A 27215-nucleotide genomic window follows, 5' to 3' on the forward strand; every position below is an offset into this window, starting at 1 on the left:
TCCTACGCGCCAGCCCCTGTACTCCTGTGCCATGTTGCATCGGGGCCGGCGCGTTGTTGGCTCCGGCGCCACTGCGCATGCCCGAATCCCGCAGCGCCCAGTTCGCGCCGGGATCGGCAGCTGGAGCGGCGCGAACTGCTACAACGCCGTGCTGTCCCCCTGTAGGGGCCAGAGTTACTCCTGGCAGCGGCCCGTTCACGCCATTGTAAAACGCGACGGCCTTTACGACTGCGTGGACACTCTGTCGCGGGATGGTAGAATCTTAAAGTGCCCAATTCTTCTTTTTTCCAATCGAGGGGTAATTTAGCGTGGCCAATCCACGTACCCTGCACATCTTTGGGTTGTGGGGTAGGTGAGACCCACGCAGACATGGGGAGGATAAATGTCTATGCCCCAAATTGGGATGATGTAGATTTTATGAGGTGGGTATTAGGGAAGATTCCTGACTTGGACTCGCATCGGTTGATTACGGGGTGGGTAGGGGATTTTAATACGGTTATAGAACCGAGCTTGGACCGGTGAGGACACCCCACTATGGGGTCCCTGGAGGTCTCCTCTCTTCAGTGCCCCCCCCCCCCCCCCCCCACATCCACTTACAGTACCTCGCATTGCCATGCAACCCCCACCCTTTAGACCCGTGGAGGGTGAAGGAGTTGTCATACTTCTCCCGTGTGCACCCGTGTGCTCCTGGATTGATTTTTCTTTTGTGTTCGGCAAGACGTTGCTGGCCGGGGTGGTCGAATCGGATTCCGGTATTCGCCGATTGTGATCACGCACAGCACTGGATGGATCTACGTATTGCCCGGAGGGGGGGGGGGGGGGGGAGGGTTGGGCTAGTTTCTACGGGGAAGGCTTTGGGGCAGTTACGGAGGGGCAGTATATGAGTAAGGGGAAAAGGCAAGCAGGATGTTGGTCCATCAGTTGAGAAAGCAAGAGGCGGTGAGGGAGATTGGCAGAGGTAGGGATGATACAGGTAACGTGGTGATGGAGCCAGAGGGGGTGTTTGAGGGGTTTCATAGAAGGCTATACGAGTCGAGAGGTGACAATATCCGGGGTGACAGAAGATCCGGTAGTCCAGGGAGTGAGAGAGGCTGATATTTTGGCCTTTGCTTCCCTGATAGCCTGGAGCCAGATTTTGTTTGGGTGGTGTGACTCAGAGCCACCAAAAGCGGGCCGGGGGGTGTGAGCGACCTAGCGGAATTCCGGAGGCTGGAGAAGGTCAAGTTTGCCTTGAGGGGTTCGGTCGATGCGTTCACTCTGAGATGGAAGCTGTTTTTTGATTTATGTAAGGATGTTTGAGGGTCAGTGAGTGAGGGGGGGGGGGGATGTGAGAATGGGGTGGTATTAGGGGAGTGGGGCGGGAGTGGGTGTTGGTTGTTTGTAAGGTTGCTTGGTTGTTCCTCTGTTTTTGTTTGTTTATATGAAAATGCCTTGACTAAAATATTTTTAAAATATATAGATTGTATCCAAACCAAATTCCGATCCAGATAGCCTGGACCCATAAGTGGAACCTAGTGAGTCTAGTGGAAGAGGTAAAGAGAGACCTGCGGAGGTGGGACTCGCTCCTGCTCTCCCTGCTGCGAAGACTGCAATTAAAATAAACGTGCTGCCACGATTCCTCTTCCCGCTTGAACTTCATCCCCAAGGACTTCTTCACCCACGTAGTTAAATTAATTTTGGTATTTGAGTGGGCAGGAAAAAAAAACAGGATCCGTAAAAGCATCTTACAAAGAAGGAGGAATACCGGGGCTTGACTCTTCCAAGCCTCCTATTCTACCACTGAGTGGCAAACACCGGATACGGGAATGGGTGAGAGAGCTGGAGGCGGAGTGGGAGCAAATGGAGGAGGTCTATATGGGGACATCATCCGAGCACTGGCAAGGGCCCCACTCCCATTTCCCCCAGTCAAACACTTGAGAAATCCGGTGGTGGTGGTCAGGCTAAGGACCTGGAACCAGCTTAAGCACCATTTCAGTCTGAGTGCAATGTCCACTTGCCCGGCAACAATAGACGCCTTGTTCAAAAGGTGGAGACTGGAAGGGCTACTGACAGTAGGGGACCTATATGTAGACGGTAGAGTGGCGACCCTGAGGGAACTAACAGAAAAACTCCAGCACCCGAAGGGAATAAGTTCCGATACTTACAACTAAGGAACTTCCTCTGCAAGGAGACGGCAACATTCCCCCAGCTACCCGGACACATCCTACTGCCAAACTGCTAGCATCGCTAACTGCGTCGACATGTATGGACGAATGTTAGAAGAGGTAAGGGCCCTGCTGGATGAGACACAGATAAGGTGGGAGGAAGAGCTAGGCATAGAGATAGAGGGAGGACTCTGGATCGAAGCACTGCATAGGGTGAATTCCACCTCCTCATGCTGAGTAATGCAGCTAAAGGTAGTGCACAGGGTGCCCTTGACTAGGGGCGCGACTCTCCCAAACGATTTCCAAGTTAACATGTGTTTTTTTCAGGGAGTTTCCTGCCGGCTATGCCAGCAGGTTCCCCACCTCAATCCAATGACAAGTCACTTTTTTTGAGCCCTGGGAAGTTTCTCACCGGTTTAGTGCACACTTAGAATGAATTTTTTTTTAGCACTGAGGGGCTGAACCTCAAGGTCAGACGGCCATTTTGAAAGGGTGCCCCAATCTCTAAGTGAACTTGTGAGTTCACCCACACCCATGGGCAATGTCGCACCCCACACACCCCACTATGGGGTCCCTGGAAGTCCCCTCTCTTCAGGCCCCCTCCCCCCACGGAAGTCCCTTCTCTTCAGGCCCCCTCCCCCCACACCCACTTACAGCACTCCATACCTGCCATGCACCCCCTACCCTTCAAACCCCTCACCTCTACCCTCTTTTCATGGGCATGGTTCCCCTCGGGCCTGGACCCTTGACAGTGCCACCCTGGCACATGGGAACCTTTGCACTGGCACCCAGGCGGTGTCCTGCCAGCTTGGCTGTGCCATCCGGGCACCTTGGCATTGCCAGGGTGGCAGTGCCAAGGTGCCCACGTTCCAGGGAAGGGCAGTGAGCCCTCCAGTATCCCTGACCATCTGTGCAATGACCCGGGAATCCCCTGGGTGCCGTTCCGCCTGGTGCATGTTTGTGTGGACCATTGCTGAATGCCGCTCTGCTGCGGCCTGGCTGGGGAGGCCGGTGGATCCCACGATGCCGGTATAGAATCATAGAAATTACACTGCTGAAGGAGGCCATTCAGCCCATCGAGTCTGCACCGTACCTTGAAAAGAGCACCCTACTTAAACCCACACCTCCACCTTATCCCGTAACACAGTAACCCCACCTAATTTCTTTTGGATACTAAGGGCAATTTTAGGATGACCAATCCACTTAAACTGCACATATCGTGTAAGTTCACCGGAGACTTTTAAACCCGGCTTTGGCACGTGCCTTTTGGTCCCGCCCTTTGTGTGTGGGATCCTGATTCGGGTGCCTCGCAGGACTTGGGTGGATCCTGAAGACTGCCAGCGAACCACAAGAGGGCTCTCCCGGCATTCACCGGTCGCACTACGCCCGAGCGAGAGCGCAACGCGGCCGGTGTTTCGCATCCCAGAAAACACATCAACGGGTTCTTTCCGGAGGTGGAGGACAAATGTGAACGGTGCCAGTGAGGCCCCACCAACAACAGCCACCAGTTCTGGTCCTGCCCCAAACTCCATGGGTGCTGGACTGCTTTTATCGAAGCCATGGTTGTGGGAATGAGGGTGGAGCCATGCCCGTTGGTGGCGGTTTTCGGGGTGTTGGAACAGCCCAAATACTTTAAAAGGAGTGGGGCAGATGCCCCAGCCTTTCCCTCTCTGATCGCCAGCCGGAGACTCATGCTCAACTGGAAATTAGGAGGGCCACCCAAGGCCGCTGACCTGGCGGAATTCATCAAACTGGAGAAAATACAATTTGCCATCAGGGGATCGGAAGAAGCTTTCCACAATTCATGGAGGCAATTCACCAAGTTGGCTGCTTTACACCTCCAGAAATCGCCTTTATCATCTGTCCGTCTGATTTCCCCAATGGTATAATCTTTACCTTTCCTTTCTCCCTGTCGATATAACACTCAGCTGCCGTAACCGTAATCATCCACCCATCAGTTACGTCATTGCAGACCTTCATTGAATCTTTTTCTTCCAGCAAAGCATATTTTGGAAACATCTTCTCGAAATGCTTTGTCCTGTTCACCCTGTGTAACTTCCTCTAGCCTTGTATTGTCTTTGCATCCCTTGATCCATTAATTCTGGCCTCTTTTGGACACCCTTCCCTTTGTTCTACTGTCTCGAGCGCCATCCCTTAACCTCTCCATTTTCTCTCCACTTTCTCTCCGAGAGGAATGTAATGGAACATTAACTGGAGGTGAGTGTGGGTTTCCCCATTTCCTCCAGGCATTGGGATCCTGAGGCAACCCCTGGAACCAGGATTTTGAAATCCTGCCTGCTCCGGGTTCCAAGCCTAATGGAATTTGGTCTCTACAAGTACTGTCTGATCACCCGAGCCAGTGCTGCCATGGACAAGTACATTTACAACAGCTAGATTGGCACAGCAGGGCTAGTTTAAAATATGGGTATAGACTGTAATTGACATTTTAACTTTGATAAATGCACTTTATTTTTAATAAAATATTATTCCTGGAGTGAAGTTCTCTCAAAGATTTTGCAAAGTTGTAATCCGATGCTTTTGCAGAGAGACTGACCACAAGTAAATGTTTTAAGTACACTTTTTTGGAGAGGAGAGAAAAATATTAACTGTTAAATCTGGGTTTATCTCATGAGGTTGCTGCTTTAAAAGAGCCCTTTTGTACAAGTCGTTTTCAAGACACTTTGTGCATTTGGTATTTCGTGGTTAAGGTGGAGTTCGCACCAGTATAAATAACAACTTATTCCGAATATGCTCGCACTCTTTTTCAGACTCATTTGTAACATTTGCTCTTTTAAATATTGGACCTCTCCACCCAATTTCCATTTAAACTCCATCTATCTCTACCTATCCCAAATATTCATGCACGTTACTCGTTAATAACACAAAATTTGCTTAACTTCCAAGGACATATTTAGAATGCAAGTCATGGTGAGTTTAGGGTCTTTTCCAAGTTAGTACCCACCATTTGATGCTATTTTCATTATAAGCTGCTGGTGAGATGTATTTGAACTGAGTGGGTGCAACCTTGACTATAAATGTGTTATATTGTAATGAGTTAGTTGATATACTGGTTAAGAAATTACGTTTAGTGAAACCTACAACATTTTCAGTTTGAATCATCATTACTTCCCCACTTTTTTCCTTCATTGCCTTGCTTTTAAAGATGTGGCTCAAATGTTTTGATTGTAACCCCTAGTCCTAGGCTTTCTCCGCTGCTACCCGTACTCGCAAATGTTTTTCCCTATCTACACTACCTGTTCCCTTTAATATCCGGAAAGCTTAGATCAGATCACCACTTAATTTTCTTAAAATGCTTTTGTAAGTTCCAAGTCAGGATGGTGTATGGCTCGGAGAGGAGCTTGCATCACAGGTAGTGGTGTTCCCGTGCATCTACTGCCCTTGTCCTTAGTGATAGTGGCCGCAGGTTCAAAGGTGTTGTCAAAGGAGCCTTCGTTAGTTGCTGCAGTGCAACTTGTACACACTGCTGCCATTGTGTGTTGGTGGTGGAGAGAGTGAATGTTTAAGGTGGGCAAACAGGTGCCAATCAAGCGGCTGCTTTGTCCTGGATGGCGTTGAGCTTCTTGTGTGTTGTTGGAGCTGCACTCATCCAGGCAAGTGGAAAGTATTCCATCACACCCCTGACTTGAGCCTTGCAGATGGTGGGCAGGCTTTGGGGTGTCAGGTGGGGAGTTACTCGCTGCAAAATTCTCAGACTCTGACTTGCTCTTGTAGCCAGAGTATTTTTATGGCTAGTCCAATTCAGCTTCTGGTGAATGGTAACACCCCCCCCCAAGATGTTGATATTGGAGGATTCAGTGATGGTAGTGCTATTGAATATCAAGGGAAGATGATTGGATTTTCTGTTGTTGGAGATGGTCATTGCCTGGCACTTGTGTGGCACAGCACCTACCTCGTAAAGTCCCATAAGAATTTTACATGTTTCAATTAGATCATCTTTGATTCTTCCTAATTCGAGGGAATATATTCTACACCATCTCTCGTAAGACAATCCTTTCATTCCAAGAATCAGTATGGTGAACCTTTGTTGCACTCCCTTTCAGGCAAGTATGGCATGTTTGGGTGAAGCTCTGTTGGGTGTTGCTCGGTTGCTGTGTGAAAAAAGAGGCTCGCTTTACTGTTTTGAAGGCATTTTCCAATTTTCTTTTTTTAGTTAGTTCTGGTGCACAGTTTGTTATGAGCATTTATTCCAATGGTTGATTATTTTTTCTGCAGCAGTATTGCAGACATCAGTGGGGTTTCCCAATGGAAATCCCCCAAATTGAGGTGCTGGGAAGACGAGGAAGAATTCTGAAGGGTGGAAGGGTGCTGGAATTCAAGGGAGGAGTTCTGTGCCCACCTGCTGCTCCTGCACACCTGTATCTGCAGACTGAGGTGATCAGACAGATGATGAATGCATTCCGAGACTCCAACTGTCGAGATCCGTTCTGGGAGAAGACTTTTTAAAAAATATATATTTTATTGAAAATGTTTTCCAAACAACAATTTTTCCCTCTTACAAAGCAAACGAAATAATAACAAAACAGAAATTTTTAACAATACACAGGTAACAAAACCCCATTGTCTATTGACCTAAACTAAACTAAACCCTCCCCCCCCCTCCCCCTGGGTTGCTGCTGCTGGTCATCTGTCTTCCCTCTAACGTTCCCCTAGGTAGTCGAGAAATGGCTGCCACCGCCTGGTGAACCCTTGAGCCGATCCTCTCAGGGCAAACTTTATCTGCTCCAGTTTAATGAACCCCGCCATATCATTTACCCAGGCCTCCAGTCCGGGGGGTTTCACCTCCTTCCACATGAGTAGGATCCTGCGCCGGGCTACTAGGGACGCAAAGGCCACGACATCGGCCTCTTTCGCCTCCTGCACTCCCGGCTCTTCCGCAGCTCCAAATAGAGCTAACCCCCAGCCTGGTTTGACCCGGGCCTTCACCACCTGCAAAATCACTCCTGTCACTCCCTTCCAATACCCTTCCAGTGCCGGGCACGCCCAAAACATATGTGCGTGGTTTGCCGGGCTCCCGCCACACCTCCCACATTTGTCCTCCACTCCAAAGAACCTGCTCAATCTTGCCCTCGTTATGTGTGCTCTATGTAGCACCTTAAATTGAATCAGGCTAAGCCTGGCGCATGAGGAAGAGGAATTTACCCTGCTTAGGGCATCAGCCCACATACCCTCCTCTATCTCCTCCCCTAATTCTTCTTCCCACTTTCCTTTTAGTTCACCCACCGACTCCTCCCCCTCTTCCCTCATCTCTCTATAAATCTCTGACACCTTGCCCTCTCCGACCCACACCCCTGAAAGCACCCTGCCCTGTATCCCCTGTGTCGGGAGCAACGGAAATTCCCTCACCTGTTGTCTAGTAAACGCCCTCACCTGCATATATCGCAGGAAATTTCCCCGGGGCAACTTATACTTTTCCTCCAATGCTCCCAAGCTCGCAAAAGTCCCATCTATAAATAAATCTGCCACCTTCCTAATTCCCAACTGGTACCAGCTCTGAAATCATCCATTCTTCCTGGGGCGAACCTATGGTTGTTCCTGATAGGGGACCCCACCAGGGCTCCCCGCACCCCTCTCTGTCGCCTCCACTGTCCCCAGATATTCAGTGTTGCCGCCACCACCGGGTTCGTGGTAAACTTTTTAGGTGAGAACGGTAGCGGCGCCGTCACCAGCGCCTCTAAACTCGTCCCTTTACAGGACTTTCTCTCCAGTCTTTTCCACGCCGCTCCCTCACCCTCCATCATCCATCTACGTATCATTGCCACATTGGCGGCCCAATAGTAATCACCCAAGTTCGGTAGTGCCAGTCCTCCTCTGTCCCTCCTACGCTGAAGGAACCCCCTCCTTACTCTCGGAACTTTCCCTGCCCACACGAAACTCGTGATGCTCCTATCTATTTTATTAAAAAAGGTCTTGGTGATTAGTATAGGGAGACATTGAAATACAAATAAGAACCTCGGGAGGACCATCATCTTAATTGCTTGCACCCTGCCCGCCAGCGATAGAGGCTGCATGTCCCACCTCTTGAAGTCCTCCTCCATTTGTTCTACCAGCCGTGTCAGATTAAGTCTGTGCAAGGCTCCCCAGCTCCTAGCGATCCGAATCCCCAGGTATCGGAAGTTTCTTTCCACTTTCCTTAGCGGTAAGCCTTCTATCTCTCTCCTCTGGTCCCCTGGATGTATCACAAATAATTCACTCTTCCCCATGTTTAGCCTATACCCCGAGAATTCCCCGAACCCCCTCAGAATTCGCATAACCTCTATCATCCCCCCCCCCCGCTGGGTCCGACACGTATAACAATAGGTCATCTGCGTATAACGAGACTCGGTGTTCTTCTCCCCCTCTAATCACCCCTCTCCATTTCCTGGAGTCTCTCAATGCCATGGCCAGAGGTTCAATTGCCAACGCGAACAATAATGGAGACAGCGGGCATCCCTGTCTTGTTCCCCTATATAATCGGAAATACTCCGATCTATGTCGACCTGTAACTACGCTTGCCGTTGGAGCCCCATAAAGAAGTCTAACCCAGCTAATAAACCCGTTCCCAAACCCAAACCTCCTTAACACTTCCCATAAATACTCCCACTCCACCCTATCAAATGCCTTCTCTGCGTCCATTGCCGCCACTATCTCTGCCTCCCCCTCCACTGGGGGCATCATTATCACCCCTAATAGTCGTCGCACGTTAACATTCAGTTGTCTCTCTTTTACGAACCCGGTCTGGTCTTCGTGCACCACCCCCGGGACACAGTCCTCTATCCTCGATGCCAGTACCTTTGCCAGCAATTTGGCGTCCACGTTCAATAGTGAAGTAGGTCTATAGGACCCGCACTGCAACGGATCTTTGTCCCTCTTCAAAATTAGCGATATCGTCGCCTCCGACATCGTCGGGGGTAGAGTCCCCCCTTCCCTGGCCTCATTGAACGTCCTCGCCATCAACGGGGCCAACAAGTTCACATATTTTCTGTAATATTCCACCGGGAACCCGTCTGGCCCCGGGGCCTTCCCTGCTTGCATGCTTCCCAGTCCCTTAATAACCTCGTCCACCTCAATCGGCGCCCCCAGACCTGCCACCTCCTGCTCCTCCACTTTCGGGAACCTCAATTGGTCCAGGAACTGCCGCATCCCCTCCTCTCCCTCTGGGGGTTGAGACCTATACAGTTCCTCATAGAAGGTCTTGAACACCTCATTTATCTTTCCTGCCCTTTGCACCGTGTCTCCCCTTTCGTCTCTAATTCCTCCTATCTCCCTCGCTGTTGCCCTCTTTCGCAATTGATGCGCCAACAGGCGACTAGCCTTTTCCCCATATTCATACCTCCTCCCCTGTGCCTTCCTCCACAGTACCTCCGCCTTTCTGGTGGTCAGAAGGTCAAACTCTGTCTGGAGTCGTCTCCTCTCCCTGTACAATTCCTCCTCCGGGGTCTCTGCAAATTCCCTATCCACCCTTAAAATCTCCCCCAGTAATCTTTCCCTTTCCTTGGCCTCTGTTTTCCTTTTGTGGGCCCCAATAGAGATCAGCTCTCCTCTGACCACCGCTTTTAATGCTTCCCAGACCACTCCCACAGAGACCTCGCCGTCGTCATTGACCTCCAGGTATCTCTCAATACACCCCCGCACTCTTGCACACACTCCCTCATCCGCCATCAGTCCCACATCTAATCGCCAGAGTGTTCTCTGCTCCCTGTCCTCTCCTACTTCCAGGTCCACCCAATGTGGGGCATGATCCGAAACCGCTATGGCTGAGTATTCAGCTTCTTCCACCCTAGAGATCAACGACCTTCCCAACACAAAAAAATCGATCCGGGAGTACACTTTATGGACATGGGAGAAGAAGGAAAACTCCCTAGCCCTAGGTCTAAGAAATCGCCATGGATCCACTCCCCCCATTTGGTCCATAAACCCCTTAAGTACCTTGGCCGCTGCCAGCCTTCTTCCGGTCCTTGAGCTGGATCTATCTAGCCCCGGGTCGAGCACCGTATTAAAGTCCCCTCCTAAAATCAAGTTTCCTGCCTCTAGGTCCGGTATACGCCCCAGCATCCGTCTCATGAATCCCACATCGTCCCAATTTGGGGCATACACATTAACCAACACGACCTCCATTCCCTCCAGCCTACCACTCACCATTACATATCTACCTCCGCTATCTGCTACGATGTTCTTTGCTTCAAATGCTACCCGTTTCCCCACCAGAATGGCCACCCCTCTGTTCTTTGCGTCCAGTCCTGAGTGGAACACCTGTCCCACCCATCCTTTCCTTAGCCTAACTTGGTCCGCCACCTTTAGGTGCGCCTTTTGGAGCATAACCACGTCTGCCCTTAGTCCTTTCAAATGCGCGAGCACTCGGGCCCTTTTTATCGGTCCGTTCAGGCCTCTCACGTTCCACGTGATCAGCCTCACTAGGGGGCTACCTGCCCCCCTCCCGTGTTGACTAGCCATCACCTTCTCTAGGCCAGTCCCATATCCCGCCTCCGCGCTCCCGCTCGCTCCCCCAGCGTCGCACACCATCCCCGCCCACCCACTCTTTAGCCATTTCCTTTTGGATTTCCGCAGCAGCAACCCAGTTGTCGTCCCCCCCCCCCCCCCCCCGGTAGATCCCTATCTAGCATGATTGCTCCCCCCATATCACTTCCGTAAGTCAGCTGACTTCAACTGACCCCGGCTACTCCTGCTCATTCCTCGACCCCCCCCGTGTGGGGGAACTCCCATCCGCCTTGCGCCTGTCTTCCCACTTTATTCTTTCTGGCGCAGGAACATCCCTTTACCTGACCCGCCTCTTATGGCGCAGCTCCCCCCCCCCCCCCCCCCTCCTTCCCCATTCTCCGACTATGTCCTGTCTTTCCCCCCTCACCGGCGCCCACATTTCCCCAATGTCTCCCCCCTTCCCTGTTTACTTCTCAATTAACTTCCACTGTAACATTAACAATAACAATAACATTTCCTGCAGCATCAGTCCCTCAGTTCCGGTCCAATTTCTCTTCTTTGATGAAGGACCAAGCTTCCTCCGCCGTCTCGAAATAATAGTGTCTCTCCTGATACGTGACCCATAGTCTTGCCGGCTGCAACATCCCAAACTTCACCTTCCTTTTATGCAACATCTCTTTGGCTCGGTTGAAGCTCGCCCTCCTTCTCGCCACCTCCGCACTCCAATCCTGGTATATCCGTACCACAGCGTTCTCCCATCTGCTACTCCGCACCTTTTTAGCCCATCTCAGGACCTCTTCTCTGACCTTAAGGCAGTAAAATCGCACGATTATCGTCCTCGGTGGTTCTCCCGCTTTTGGTCTTCTCGCCGGAATCCGATTTGCCCACTCCACCTCCATGGGGCCCGCAGGGGCCTCAGCACCCATCAGTGAGCTCAGCATCTTGCGTACTCTCCACAGTCCACTCCTTCCACACCCTCAGGGAGACCTAGTATCCGAAGGTTCTTCCTTCGCGCTCCGTTTTCTAGGGCCTCGATCCTTTCAGTACGCTTTTTATGAAGTGCCTCGTGCATCTGAGTCTTAACCGCCAGGCCCAGGATCTCGTCCTCAATATCTGTCACCTTCTGCTCCACCACGCGCAGCTCTGTCTCCTGGGTCTTTAGTGTCTCCTTGAGCCCCTCAATTGCCTGTAGCATCGGGGTCAGCATCTCCCTCTTCAGCAGCTCCACGCACCGTCTCACGATTTCATCCTGCTCAGGCCCCCATGTCGCCTGCGCTTTCTCCGCCGCCATCTTGTACTTCTCTCTTTCTGACCCTTTGGTCGACAATTGCTCGCGCTGCAGCCGCCGCCGCCAGTTTTTTCCTCCTTCGTTTGGGGGGGGACTCCCTTCTCACACACCCCACACCGGGTTGCGTCATCGAAAAATTCCCCGTTGGGGCTCTTAAAAGAGCTCGAAGGTCCGTCGGAGCTGGAGCCGCCGAAGCGTGCGGCTAGCTAGGCATCACCGCAACCGGAAGTCCCTTCAGTGGCCTTGATGAGATCTTTTCACAGTTGTTCCCTCTGCTGCTAGAATTCACCTTTGATACAGGCCCTCAGGTCAGCTTGCAGCTTTAAGCTTGCCCTTCCCCCGCCTGCATGCTGGAAGAGGCCCTGTTTATCCTGCAGTTGCAGCCAAATCTTTTACTGTTTCTGCCGTGTCTCGCAACCAAGAGACATACCCTTCCTGGGGGACACTGTCGGGGGAATGCTGCAGCCTTCTTCCCACACCGGGAAATGCCAAACAAATGCCGTGGGGGCCCTGTAAAAGAGCCCAAAAGTCCGTTCCAAGCAGGAGCTACCGAATATGCGACCTAGCTCTGCATAGCCGCACCCGGAAGCCCGTTCTGGGAGAAGACTTGATGACACGGATAAGTGTGAAGGCCTGACTGGCCATTTTGATGGATGGTTGCTCAGAACCACTCCATTCGCAGCATGGCTTGCTTTACATCCGTGATGGGCAACCTAGGCTAGTGAGTGGGCCGCATGAGTGGCTCTCCTTTATCTCCGTGGTGGCAAGATTGAAATCGGACTTGTTCACTAATCGTGACCCCCACGAATAAGATTAAATATATTTAATACATGTCAAATATTTAATGAAATGTTAGTGAAAATGCTTAATAATTTGTTAATAGAGCTATCATTAACTTCAAATGGTAAAAACAAAATAAGTATTTACAATTTGGATGCCGAGGGAGCGCATGGCTCTCACGGTCAATGTTGTGTGCAATCAGCATGCACCTTTCTTCATTTGCCCTTGCTTTATGTGAGGATCACTTCAGTCATATCGGCTACACGGCCAAAAATCAGCTGAACATGGCAGCCCTGCATGTGGGCAACGGTCAACAAAATATCTTCTGGGCCCACTCAGAACCCATATGGGCCATATGTGCCCCCTCAACCCCCCGGACCACAGGTTGCCCACTACTGTTTTGCATGGCGCTACATGAAGGTAGACATGCCAGTATGATCCATCAGTCAGCATTGCCTGATTGGTTGCCGCTGTCAGGGTGCCACTAATCAGGTCGCCCAGTCACAACCACCTGGCCATGGGGGACCTGTCTTCACAGGCTCTTGATGCGCAGAATCTGGCAGTCTGCTGTAAGAGCACTGACACACAGGTGACAGAGTTGGTCAGATACAGCTTCATACTTCAATTTTTGCCTTCAAAGTTTTCAGAACATTTGTTCTTCATTATGACATCCTGCTGAGTTAGCCCCTGCCTGTGAAATTTCGCTTGCATGAGGCTTTTCTCTCTGACAACTTGTGTCATTCCACCTGAGCTTTTACCTTGAGCTTAAACTGCAGAACTGCTTGCACTCAGGATTCGGGCAGCTGTTAAAATGTACTAATGAATTAAAAATTACTTCTATTTTCTGGTAGGATTTCCATCAGTTCCATAAAATTGGCTCTATTAACTTCACATGTATGGGCCATGTTGAATGTAGTCAAACAAGACTAACCTCTTCTCCAATATCAACTTGACCAATTCTGCGTAGTCCAGCCGGCTGGAGTTTAAGGCACAACGGTGTTGATGGCCAAACAAAAGACTTCAACTTATCTTGTTTATGCTGGAGCAAGCCAGAAATAATGGGCGGGATTCTCCCAACGGGCGGCTAAGTGCCGACGCCGGAGTAAAAACGGAAATGTTTCAATCCGGCATCGGCTCTGGTTCCGGGACCCCATTCTGCAGCTCACAGGGGGCTAGGACGGCACTGGAGCGGCCTCCATCGCCCCAGCTGCCGATCCCGGCCTGAACCAGGCGCCGCGGGGTCCGCGCATGTGCAGTTGAGCCGGCGTCAACTAGCGCATGCGCAGTGGCCTTCTTCCCCGCGGCGGCCCTGACGCCAAATGGCGCAGGGCTACAGGAGCCAGTGCGGAGGAAAGGAGGCCGGGGGGGGGGCAGAGAGGCCGGCCTGCCGATCGGTGGGCCCCGATCGCAGGACAGGCCACTACGGAGGCCCCCCCTCCCCCCACAGGCCACCCCCAGACTCTTCAACACCGAGGTCCCGCCGGCCCAGAGCATATTAGAATGGCGCCAGAGGGACTCTGCTTTTTGTTGACGGCCGCACGGCCCATCCGGGCCAGAGAATCAGCGCGCCGGCCCAGGCTGTAGAGTAGCCGCATACCCCGACCGGCGCCGCGACGATCACGCCGGCGCCGAATCTCCGCATTGCGGAGCAGGGTCGGAGAATTCTGCCCCACATATTTTACATATCTTTGCACATTGCAGAAATATATTTTGAAGATCTTTTTCCAGAGTGCAGGTGCTGCTGCTTGAGCACATTTATTGCTCATCCTTAGTTACCTTGAGACGGTGATGATGGGCCTTCTTCCTGAAATGCCGCAGTCCTTATAGTGGTGATATTCCCACAGCAATATTAGATAGGCATTCCAGGATGCTGGCCCCGTGACAATGAAAAACTACCAGTATATGTCCAAGCCAGGATGGTGTGTACCTTGGATCTAACTATTCCCACATTATTATTGCTCTTGACCTTCCCCGTGGTAAAAGTCACAAAGAAAGATGTTGGCGGTGAAATAACCTTGGTAAGTTGCTGCAGGGCTTCCTGTAGATCATACATACAGCAGCCACGATATCAGTGGCGCAAGTGGCCTGCAAGCGGGATCTACTGACCCCACTGTTGTCAATGGGATTTCCCAGTAACAGCATTCCTCGTCGCCTGGAAACCCGTGCGCCGGTGTGGGACCGGATTTTCCTGCTACCGTGAACAACCAGTAAATTCTGCCCATAATTACTATTGTAGTGTGGGAAATACAGCAGCCAATCTGCTACCATTTAGCTCACAATCCGCAATGTGATAATAACCAGGTTAATTGTTTTGATAGTGTTGACTGAGGAGAGATATTTGTCAGGAAACCAGAGATAATTTCCCTAATCTTCTTCAAAATGATCTCCACTTGAGAGAGCTGACGGAACCTTGGTTTAACATCGCATTCAAAAATATCATTTAAGGTGCAGCGTTGTGGAGAGACAGGAAATTAATGGTCAACCGTAACAAAGGTAACAAAGATGTTGCCGAAGAATGAGGAGCTCCTATCACTGTCATGCAGAAGGTTGATGATTTAGAACGAAGTACATGGGTTGGTTAGAGACCAGATTGAAAAGACTTGTAAAGACAGTTGTGAGAGAGCATAGTCACACAGGTAGGCCAACATTTCAACAATGATTACGTTTCAAAAGTACTTCATTTACTTTAAAGTGATTTGAGGTGTCTTGAGGTTGTGATAAGCCCAATATAAATGTGAGTCTTTCTTTTAAGTTGAGGTACTGCCAATGTAAACCAGGTGATGAAAAGGTGAATATAGTACAATAGTCTTACAACAAAAGCTATGCCCAATTACCTTCCAGTTACTGTATCTTGGGTGATGTCTCGTTTTTAGAATTTCTCCATTAACTTGGGTTCATAAGGATCATATTCTTTATTCTCCTTTGTTTCTCTTTCATTCCAATGGCCTCTTGCCCTCACCAATCTAACACCACCCACTCTTTGCTCATAATTATAAATTACATTTGGTAAATTGTTTGGATTGTACACATTTATTGTTCACACCCTTCAGTCCTCTTGTAATGCAATAGCTGAATCACTACATCTTGATGGAATGTGAGAAAATCTTGTTTCTTTTCGTTGTTGAAGGTCATGATAAAACCAAGTCTATTACTTTCCTCTACTATATGGATGATTTGTATGTTGAGAATGAACAAACAAAGGGTGTTTAATTACCTTTGGTGTTATCTTCCTTTTTTTGGAATTATTTAAAGAAATTCCTTGTTCCTACTTCTCGCTCTTTGTCTCTCATGTGGAGTGCCAGGAGCTTTCTTGTTTAAGCTTTCGGATATACAATTATCTTTGTTGAACCAATTCCCCTGTGTTGCCAACTTCATCAAAGAAGTGAATCTAGAATTAAAGTTTGTTTACTGTATGAGCTAAATAACTAAGAGGCTTTTAGCTTGGGTGGAGAGCAACAACGAACTGACCAACCAGTTTGTTTTACGCAATATGCTTTTAAGTTGCCAACAGGCTCCGAACTTTGTTTGTTTAAAGGCTGATTCTATTATCATAGGTTAGTACAATTATTGGCTTCACAATTCATCAACATTAGGATAAGGGGCTGTTGCCGACACTTAATTCATATTTTGCTGTGTGGGTTAAGAAAGGGAGCCAAAATATAAATGTTTCATTTGGCTAGTGATACTGCTGTATGCAACACCAATCCAGCAATACATCTGCTGAAATGCCTAAAATGAGATATGGATTACCAATAAATAGAGCTCCAAATTTTTGCACAGATTGGAACGTTCAACATCATGAGCGGGATTCTCCGACCCCCCTCCGTGTCGGAGAATGCCGGGGGTCAGCGTGAATCCCGCCCCCGCCGTCCTCCGAATTCTCCGGCCCCCCGTGAATCGTGCCGCCTGCCTTGGAGAATGGCGGGGACTGGCGAGACTCAATGGTCCCCGGGGCCGCCCAGTTCTCTGGCCAGCGATGGGCCGAAGTCCCCCCTGTTTTTTTGCCAGTCCCGCCGTCGTAAATTGGAGTAGGTCCTTACCGGCGGGACCTGGCAGCGCAGGCGGCCTCCGGGGTTCTTGGGGGATCTGGCCACAGGAGGTGCACCCACGGTGGCCTGGTCCGCGATCGGGGCCCACCGATCCGCGGGCGGGCCTGTGCCGTGGGGGCACTCTATTCTTCCGCACTGGCTGCTGTAGCGGCCCGCCATTGCCGGTGCGGACACGAAGCCCTCTGTGCATGCGCAGGGATGACGCCAGCACGCACTGGCGCTCCCGCGCATGCGCCAACCAGTGCCGGCCGGCAGAGGCCCTTCGGTGCCGGTTGGCATGGCGCCAACCCCTTTCCAGCCGGCAGGGCGCAAACCACTCCGGGGCGAGCCCAGTCCGAGTGGTTCACGCAACCCCTTGGTGCCGGGACCCCCCGCCCCGCCGGGTAGGGGAGAATCCCGCCCCGTGTGTCAGCATACGGGGGTTACACTGATTTGCTGAACAGCCTTGATTGGATTGGATTTGTTTATTGTCACGTGTACTGAGGTACAGTGCTGACACATAAACATAGACCTCAAGAGAAAGAGTGAGTTAATCCAACAGGAAAACACATGACCAATGAAAAGGCCTGTGCTGAACAAATCGATGAAAGTCAGGCCTCTTAGTTTGGATAGTGTTGTAATGGATTCTATTATCAGCAGGGCTATAAGGGGTATTATTTGGTCAGGGCTGTAATGGGTATGATTTCGGCAGGGCTGTCATGGGTATTATTTCAGTCAGGTTGTAATGCACATTATTTTGGCTGGGCTGTAAAGCGTATTATTTAGGCAGAACTGTTATGGGCATTATTTGGTTCGGGCTGTAATGGGTTTTATTTGACAAGGTTGTAATGGGTATTATTTAAGCAGGGCAATAATGGGTATTTTTTAGGCAGGACTGTAATGAATATTTTGTTCGGACTATAATGGGTATTATTTGGGCAGGGCTGTAATGGGGATTGTTTGGACAGGGAATGTAATGGATATTACTTGGTCAGGGCTGTAATAGATATTATTTGGGCTGGGCATAATGGATATTATTTGAGCAGGGCTATAATAGATATTATTTAGGTGGGGCTGTAATGGATATCTAGTCAGGGCTGTAATGGATATTGTTTGAGTGGGATTGTGATGGATATTATTTGGGAAGGGCTGTAATGGGTACTGTCTGGGCAGGGCTGTAATGGGTACTGTCTGGGCAGGGCTGTAATGGGTACTGTCTGGGCAGGGCTGTAATGGATATTGTCTGGGCAGGGCTGTAATGGATATTGTCTGGGCAGGGCTGTAATGGATATTGTCTGGGCAAGGCTGTAATGGATATTGTCTGGGCAGGGTTGTAATGGATATTTTCTGCATGTGGCTGTCATGGATATAGTCTAGGTAGGGCTGTAATGGGTATGTGTTGGAGGGGCTGTAATGGATAAAATATGGGTGGAACTGTAATGGGTATTGTCTGGACGCTGCTTGAATGGGTATTGTCTGGGCGGGGCTGGAATGGGTATTGTCTGGGCTAGGTTGTAATGGATCTATTTTGAACAGAGCTGCATTGGATCTGTTTGGGGTTGGGCAGTACAGGGGCATGCCCTACAGTGCAGTGCAGGGTATTATTTTGGGCAGGACAGTAATGGATTTTTGTTGGGTAGTGGTGGGAACACCAATTGCCAATGTGTTTTGAGGGGGGAAATGGTCCTTTCTTAATGACGTTAACCATAGAAAGAGCTATAATTGTTAAAGAAGCCATCCTAATGTTTTGAGAAGTTTAACCCTAGATTTTGAATGTAAAGATGTGAGAATTTGTACCAAATTGTGCATTCTGCCTCGTTTGCTGTGGTTCAATTTGTGTATGCCAAACATTTAGCACAAATAATGTAATCAAATTATGAAATACTCCATTAATGTAACACTTAATACAGTTTAGGGGAGACATCGGAGTAATCCAAAGGCGCAGGCTAATGCTCGAGGGACATGCGTTCAAATCCCACCATGGCTGCTGGTGCAGTTTGCATTCAGCCAATAACAACTCTGGAATTGGAAGCCAGTCTCAGAAACAGTGTCATGAAGCTATCATCAAATATCCTTTAGGGAAGAAAATCTGCTGTCCTTACCTGGTCTGGCCTACATGTGACACCAGATCCACAGCAATGTGGTTGCTTTTAACTGCCCTCTGAAATGGACCCAGCAAGCCATCGTTCAAGGGCATTTTGGGATGGGCAACAAATGCTGGCAATACCCACATCGCATAAAATAATATCAGAAAGAGCAGCAGTGCAATTGCTGTTCAATCCATTTCATTGGTTATTTATTTCAGCTCTGTCATGTTAAATATTTTACATTCATTTTGTTTATTGACAGAAGGAATCCGTGTAGTGACTGAAAGGTTACTGGAAAGTCCACCTTTTACATATTAAACTGTCTTGTTTTACAGGTCGTACATTTCCAACGCACCCCTATTTTACTACTCCGTTGGGTGCTGGCCAACTCTCTCTCTATAATCTCTTGAAAGCCTACTCTCTGCTGGATCAGGAGGTGGGCTATTGCCAGGGTCTTAGCTTTGTCGCAGGAATCCTGCTGCTACATATGAGCGAAGAAGATGCTTTTCATATGCTGAAGTTTCTCATGTATGATGTGGGCTTGAGGAAGCAATATCGACCAGACATGATTATTCTCCAGGTATGGCTGTTACATTGTAATCATTCTTCAACCCTGGTCTGCATTCATATTTTAACGATTGAGAGACTGAAAGTTGCTCTCTTATGGATGACTGCATGACTGTTGATTTTAATTTCAATAAATTGGTTTTAGGCTCCAGCATTTAGTCAGATCATCCAATTCTCACAATTGGGAAATATAACGCACAGCAGTTACAGAGAGTGACAACTGTAACTTTGGTAAGGAATGTAATATTTTATTCTTTCATGGTATGTGGCCAGCATTTATTGCCCATCCCTAATTGCCCTCGAGGAGGTAGTGGTGAGTTTCCTTATTGGACCCCTGCATTTCATGTAGTGTAGCTACACTCACAATGTTGTTAGGAAGGGAGTTCCAGGACTTTGATCCAGGGACAGTGAACAGACAGTGTTATATTTCTAAGTCAGGCTGGTGTGAGACTTGAAGGGAAACTTGCAGGTGGTGGTGTTCCCATGCATCTGCTGTTCTTCTCCTTTTTGGTGGCAGAGGTCACGGGTTTGGAAGGTTCTGTCAAAGGTGCCACAAGGATGGAGGAAGTGAATATTAAAGATGGTGGATTGGGTGCCAATCAATTGAGCTGCTTTGACCTGAATGGTGTCGAGCTTCATGTGTATTGTTAGGACTGCACTCATCCAGGCAAGTGAAGAATATGACTTGAGCCTTGTAGATGGTGGACAGACTTTGGGTAGTCAGGATTGGTCTTTAATCAGGATACCAACATGCTTGCTATCAGTCTGGCTCACACCTTAGCCGCTCGCCTTTCCCAAATGATCTAACTAGTGCTGGTCCTCTCCACACGCTGTCCCAGTTATAGAATTAAAAGACTGCCCTGCAATCTCACCACGAGGGATCCATCTGCTTACCAGCTCTTTTATTTGAGCACCATCTCTGCATTGTGTCTTCATGGATTCCAGCAAAGCATTTGGCAAGGTCCCACATGAGAGACTTATAAAGAAGACAAATGCACATAGGATACAGGATAAATTTGATGAGGTGGATTCAAGATTGGAGGAGACAGGATTATGGCAGATGACTGCTTTCGTGACTAGAAGCCAGTGTCCAGTGGCAGAGCACAGGAATCTGTGCTGGGTGCCCTATCTTTTGTCATTTATATAAACAACACAGATGACTATGTGGGGGGTAGGATCAGTAGGTTTGCGGATGCCAGGTGGTTAACAGTGAGGTTGCGTGTCTTGGGATGTTCAAGTGGGCAGATAAGAGGCAGATGGAATTTAATCCTGAAAAATGTGAGGTGATACACTTTGGAAGGAGTAATTTGAAAAGGAAGTATTCGATGAATGGCATCACCCTGCGACGTTGTGAGGAACAAAGGGATCTTGTGTATTTGTCCATAGGTCTCTGAAGGCAGAAGGGCAGGTTATAGGTGAAAAAGGCATATGGGACACGTGCCTTTATCAGTCAAGGCATAGATATAAAAGCAGGGAAGTCATGTTGGAGTTATATAGAACTTTGGTGAGGCCACAGCTGGAGTATTGCATGCAGTTTTGGTCGCCACATTATAGGAAGGACGTGATTGCACTGGAGTGGGTGCAGAGGCGATGCACCAGTATGTTGCCTGGGATGGAACATTTAAATAATGAGGAGAGGTTGGATAGGCTTGGGGTGTTTTCATTGGCACAGAGAAGACTGAGGGGCGGCCTGATCGAGGTGTACAAGATTATGAGGGGCATGGACAGGGTGGATGGGGAGCAGCTGTTCTTTGTAGTTAAACGATCAGTCACGAGGGGCCAGAAACAAAACAACCGCAACAATATGAAATAGAAAAGAAAGCAATCCTAACGTTTCGAGTCCGGATGACCCTTTGTCAAAGGGTCATCCGGACTCGAAACGTTGGCTCTTTTCTCTCCTTACAGATGCAGCCAGACCTGCTGAGAGTTTCCAGCATTTCTCTTTGTTTCAGATTCAAGTATCTGCCCTCTGCCCTCCTCCCCCCCCCCCCCCCCCCCCCCCACCCCCCCAACATTCAATTACAACCAATTCCCAAAAGTGCATAATAAACAAACCTCAAGAATTGTAGAACCTCTCCTTCGCCCCCCCTTAGCTCAAACTTCACCTTCTCCAGGGTCAAAAACTCAAGCAGGTACCCCCGCCATGTCGAGGCACAGGGCGGAGAGATTGACCTCCACTCCAACAAGACCCGCCTACGAGCGATCAGCGAGATAAAAACTAAAACGTCTGCCCCTGCAACTCGGGAATGTTCCGACACCCCGAAAATGGCTTCTAGGGGACTGGGCTCAACATCCATAATCCCTGAGATAGTGCTAAATACTTCCCACCAATACCTTTCCAGCTTCGGGCAAGATCAAACCATGTGGACATGGTTTGCGGGGCCCCTCCCACATCGCTCACAGGCATTCTCCACCCCCTCAAACAGCCAGCTCATCTTTGATTTTGTGAGGTGCGTCCTATACACGACCTTCAGCTATATCAGCCTCAGTCTCGCCACTCCCTCCTGCATGCCCACTCTTCTCAAATTCTGCCGCCTCGACCTATTCTCCAGGTCCTCCACCTTGGCTCTGAGTCCTTTGTTGGCCTCCACCACCCTCCGTTGATCCTCATCCATCGAGATAAACTGGTCACTGTGTTTCGACAGGGCTTCCTCCGCCCCTTCAACTTCTCTCCTTGCTCCCGTACCTCGGCCGATGCCTTCAACACCGGCGCCTTCACCGGGGCCATCGCCACCTCCACCAGCTCCTTCATCGCAGACATCATCTCTTTTCACATCACCTCCATGTTCTAGCGAACTGCATCTCAAATTCCTCAGCCATCACCTCGGTCAGAGAAAGGCACAGCCCCACCCAGTGATCCCGCCTCCGCCATCTTTGCTGCTGCCGGGCTGACCCATTCACTCGATGGCGAACTTTCGCTAGCCCTCTTCCCAGTGGCCTTTTACTGGGTTTTCGACATTCCCCAACTTCCTTCGGACTTCCTGCACCAGATTATGCAAAAACTGCTCTTGGAACCTGGCATTAACCTCCACAAACCAGAGCCTCAAGCAGGAGCTACTCAAAAGTGAGATTTCCACCTTCATACCGCCACCAGAAATTGATGGAAAAGATTTTTACCCAGAGGGTGTTGATGGTCTGGAATGCACTGCTTGGCAGGGTGATAGAGGCAGGTTGCCTCACATCCTTCAAAAAGTACCTGGATGAACACTTGGCATGTCATAACATTCAAGGCTATGGGCCAAGTGCTAGCAAATAGGGCGAGGCAGGTCAGGTGTTTTTCATGTGTCGGTGGGCCAAAGGGTCTCTTCTGCACCGTGTATATCTGTGATTCTGAAAGCTTTTCTACAGTCAGCCACTGCATTCTCAACATTCTCCAATGCTGCAAACTTGCTGCGTCTGAACAAAACATCGAGGGTCATCTCATGCCACGCAGGATGATCTCAGACTGTTCATTGTGTCATCTGTAAGTAATCTCATGATGCCAGGCTGTTTGACCACTGCTGACCACCGTGCTGTGTTGTTCTACTGATCCAAAAAACAATCTCTCGTAAGGGATCATGTCATGTAAACAAGTTCTGCGTTCATTTATTTAAAATAGGCACATGAAAACATTTATACTTTTCACAATATACATTAATGATCTGGAAGAAGGAACTGAAGGCACTGTTGCTAAGTTTGCAGATGATACAAAGATCTGTAGAGGGACAGGTAGCATTGAGGAAGCAGGGAGACTGCAGACGGACTTGGACAGGCTAGGAGAGTGCGCAATGAAGTGGCAGATGAAATACAATGTGAACAAGTGAGGTTATGCACTTTGGAAGGGGGAATTTAGACATGGACTATTTTCTAAATGGGAGATGCTTAGGAAATCAGAAGCACAAAGGGACTTGGGAGTCCTTGTTCACAATTCTCTTAAGGTTAATGTGCAGGTTCTGTCGGCAGTTAAGAAGGCAAATGCAATGTTAGCATTCATGTCAAGAGGGCTAGAATACAAGAGCAGGGATGTACTTCTGAGGCTGTATAAGGTTCTGGTCAGACCCCATTTGGAGTATTGTGAGCAGTTCTGGGCACCATATCTAAGGAAGGATGTGCTGGCCTTGGAAAGGATCCAGAGGACACCATCTCAGACTAAAGGGACGATCCTTTAAAACCGAGATGAGGAGGAATTTCTTCAGCCAGAGGGTGGTGAATCTGTGGAACTCTTTGCCGCAGAAGACTATGGAGGTCAAATCACTGAGTGTCTTTAAGACAGGGGTACATAGGCTCAGGGGTTATGGGGAGAAGGCAGGAGAATGGGGATGAGAAAATATCAGCCGTTATTGAATGGCAGAGCAGACTCGATGGGCCGATTGGCCTAATTCTGCTCCTATGTCTTATGGTCTTATGCATAGGTAGAAAGCTTGATGATATCAGCAGCAGAACTGTGGGTATGCGCTCTGCTTAAAAGTGAAATAAAAACTGGGTCGCATGATACTTCCGTTCTGGTGATGGCCAGCTGCCATTTCTTAAAGGCATATTGCAACAGGCACTATCACGTTCATGAACCTTTTGCATGGAAACCATGTTACATATTATCAGTGTATTGACTGTGTGTGGGGGAGGAGCTGGTGACACTTTTATATTATTCATGGCATCCTTGATTAAATAATGGGAAAGGGCAGTTCAGGTCTATATCACGGTTTGTTCTTGGTATCGAACATCGAACAGAATGTGGCTCTGAAATTCTGTGGGTCATGCAGCCTTTCACCGAATCTCCAGGGAGAGGCCAGTGGACTCTCCTGGGAAACCACTGAGCAGGCCGAGAGAGTTTCCCTCGGACCTCGACCAGGAGACTGATGGAAATTTAGTGCATTTTCAGGGCCTTTACCTTCAGTGTACCTTTCACAGAGTTAGAGAACCTCCCTGAGAGTTAATTTAGTGTGTATTATCATTCATTAAAATGTCCTCATTTGGGATTTACAGATACAGATGTACCAGCTTTCACGACTCCTCCATGACTATCACCGAGATCTCTACTGCCACTTTGAAGAGAATGAAATTAGCCCCAGCCTTTATGCTGCACCCTGGTTTCTCACCGTATTTGCCTCTCAGTTTCCTTTGGGTTTTGTGGCCAGAGTCTTTGGTAAATGTTGTTATTTTATTTTGCAACTTACTGTGTATTAAAAGTTAAAACACATGGCTGTTTCCAGAATTCAGTGGTTTACATAAGAAAATAAATCATCCCTAATTAAATTATGCCAAAATGGTGCCATGATGCTGGATTGAAGCTATTTCTCTTCAGCAATGGTCTGAGCCAAGTGATATAATGTAGACTGTTGTTCGTCATCTTTATTTTTGCAGCACCCTTTTTATTTCTTTAATTTTTCTCTTTCTAATTGTTTCAAGTAGGAAGCCTTAAGTAGAACATCATCGAATAATAGGACAATTTGTATTCTAATTGCTTTACTGAGAACATTTTCATGTTTACCTTGTAGATATGATCTTCCTTCAAGGATCAGAGGTCATCTTTAAGGTAGCCCTCAGTCTGCTGGGAAGCCACAAGCCACTAATTCTACAACATGAGAGTCTGGAATCAATCATTGACTTTATAAAGTGTACTCTGCCTAACCTTGGGCTAGTACAGATGGAAAAAACAATTAACCAGGTATTAACTGTTTTGTGCATTTTATTCTAGATTCTCTCACACTCCACCTTACTCCAGAGAGTTTGTGTACTGTACAGCTAAGAGAAGGAGTTAGCTCTGGGATCCCCTAGCAGTCAACAGCAGACACTTCCTCAATTCGAGTGACTTGAAGTTCAATTCTGTGTAGGTTGTAATCTCTCAGCATGTCTCCTAGTGGGTTAGAAAGGTTGAGTCTAGCTTGTGTTAGCATCGGGTTGCAATGTTTCAGGGGTTGTCGCTGAATCTCGAGGAATTAAAGATAAATCCCTGGGATATTGCTGTTAACTACCATGGGGGGGGAAAAAATCACCGAACAAAAATTCTTCCATTTTCGTTGAACACTCCTGCTTGATATTTCTACAAATATTGGAGATGGGGCGGAAAGGAGACGAGAAGCTGTTTGACTGACCACGTTTTGGCCTCCTATTTCCACTCCAGCTTCATGGGCCAAAGGACGGTGTGCACTCCTTCTGGCCACTAAGTGGCCAATTTGGGGAAAATCGCTGCCAGTTATCCGGATTCCCCACAGTGCAGGCTTTTGACCCTCATTTGAGCTTGATGCTGGGGTCTCGAAGCTCCCGGAGAAAATCCTGCCCCACTGTGTCAGGCTAATCACATACTCTTGGCATGAGTAGAGAATGCAACAAGAATATAGTTCCCACACAAAATAATTTCTCTTTCTCGGACTCTCTTTGGTCTCAGCAATCTGACTCCGAGGGATAGGGTCAGGGGCATCTCTGCTTCCATCTGCTGTCGAGATTACTGAATCTCGGACCCCAAGAATGAAGATTGGATCACAGCTACTGCTGGAGAACGAGGCAAGACTGGGATCAGCAAGAAGCTGCAGGAGGCCTCAAGAGCCACCTGCTCCTTCGCTCTGAAAAGGAAACAAAAACTTGCATTTATATAGCACCTTCCACGACCACATTTTGAGAAACGTTTTGCAACTAACGATGTAGTTTGGAAGTGTAGTCACTATTATAATGTAGGAAACATAGCAGCCAAGTTGCGCATAACAAATTGCCACAAATGTCATTTTGATAATGATCAGAGAATCTGCTTTTGTGATTCTTGATGTAGGCATAAATGTTGGTCAAGACACGGGGGTAACTCCCCTGCTCTTCTTTGAAATAGTGCCAGTGGATTTTTTACATCCGCCCGAGAGTCATTTTAAATGACTCGTCTGAAAGACAGCACCTCTGACAGTGCAGCATTCCCACAGCACTACACTGGGCAGTTGCCTTAATATCTCCCAGGTTTGTATGGTATGAGCCAATGGAAAGGAAATATCAGCAGGAACATGCTGCAGTTTGATCCAAGAAGGAACTTTCAGTTGTCCCTGGTTTAATAAAGCCGAGGGGAGTTTGACAAGTAAACAAAAGAAGATATTTATTTACAAGAATTCAGCCATATTCCAGCTTGGGTGACTATGTGCAGTTTGTACGTTCCCCCCCCCCCCCCCCCCTCCCCCCCCCCCCGTGTCTGCGTGGGTTTCCTCCGGGTGCTCTGGTTTCCTCCCACAGTCCAAAGATGTGCAGGTTAGGTGGACTGGCCATGATAAAATTGCCCCTCAGTGTCCAAAAAAGATCAGGTGGGGTTATGGGGACAGTTTGGGAGTGTGGGCCTAGGTAGAGAGCGCGGCGGTGCAGACTCGATGGGTTGAATGGCCTCCTTCTGCTCTGGAGGAATTCTATGGGCTTGATTCAACTAATTGGGAACAAAGTCCCATAGTGAGCATGTTTAGCCGCGTGTTTCCCGGTGCTCACAGCGGAGGCTGCACATAGCCCCGTTTTGTGCACTGCGGAGCTCCGAGGCCCCCAAAGCGACTACCCCCCCCCCCCCCCCAAATAAAGCACCCATGCAGAGCACGTCCGGCCCGAATGCATGAGCAAAAGTACCAGCTTGACACCTTGGCAGTGCCAACCTGCCAGCTGGCAGTACCGGGTTGGCACCTGCGTTGTCACAGCCATGGTGCCCAGGTGGCACCTACAGTTCCAGGGTACCCCATGCCCAAAGGACATGCAGCTGTGGCCTCCGATCCCCTGGGAGACCCCCACGAATGCTGTTCCGTCTGGTCCCTGTTTATGGGAACCAGTGCTGAACGATGCTCGCCTGAGGTCGCCAAGGCAAAGGGGATGAATCCCAAAGCTTCAGGTACCTCGGGAATTTGTACATTAGAGTGAGGCTAGCTGTCTCGCTCTAACATGCAGTTTTGCCAAAAAG

General features: G+C 49.0%; 1 protein-coding gene across 7 annotated transcripts in view; it reads left to right on the forward strand.

Moving 5' to 3' along the window:
• Positions 1 to 27215, forward strand: part of tbc1d1 (TBC1 (tre-2/USP6, BUB2, cdc16) domain family, member 1) — a 393938-nt gene that overhangs the window by 355567 nt on the left and 11156 nt on the right. For all 7 annotated transcript variants that reach the window (XM_072496556.1, XM_072496559.1, XM_072496560.1 and 4 more), the window contains 3 exons: positions 19099 to 19343; positions 24293 to 24452; positions 24805 to 24974. In XM_072496556.1, the coding sequence (XP_072352657.1) occupies positions 19099 to 19343; positions 24293 to 24452; positions 24805 to 24974 (575 nt within the window). The remainder of the gene's footprint in view (positions 1 to 19098; positions 19344 to 24292; positions 24453 to 24804; positions 24975 to 27215) is intronic.

This window comes from Scyliorhinus torazame, chromosome 3 (genome assembly GCF_047496885.1).
Source record: "Scyliorhinus torazame isolate Kashiwa2021f chromosome 3, sScyTor2.1, whole genome shotgun sequence".
In the NCBI taxonomy this organism is placed as follows: Eukaryota; Metazoa; Chordata; class Chondrichthyes; order Carcharhiniformes; family Scyliorhinidae; genus Scyliorhinus; species Scyliorhinus torazame.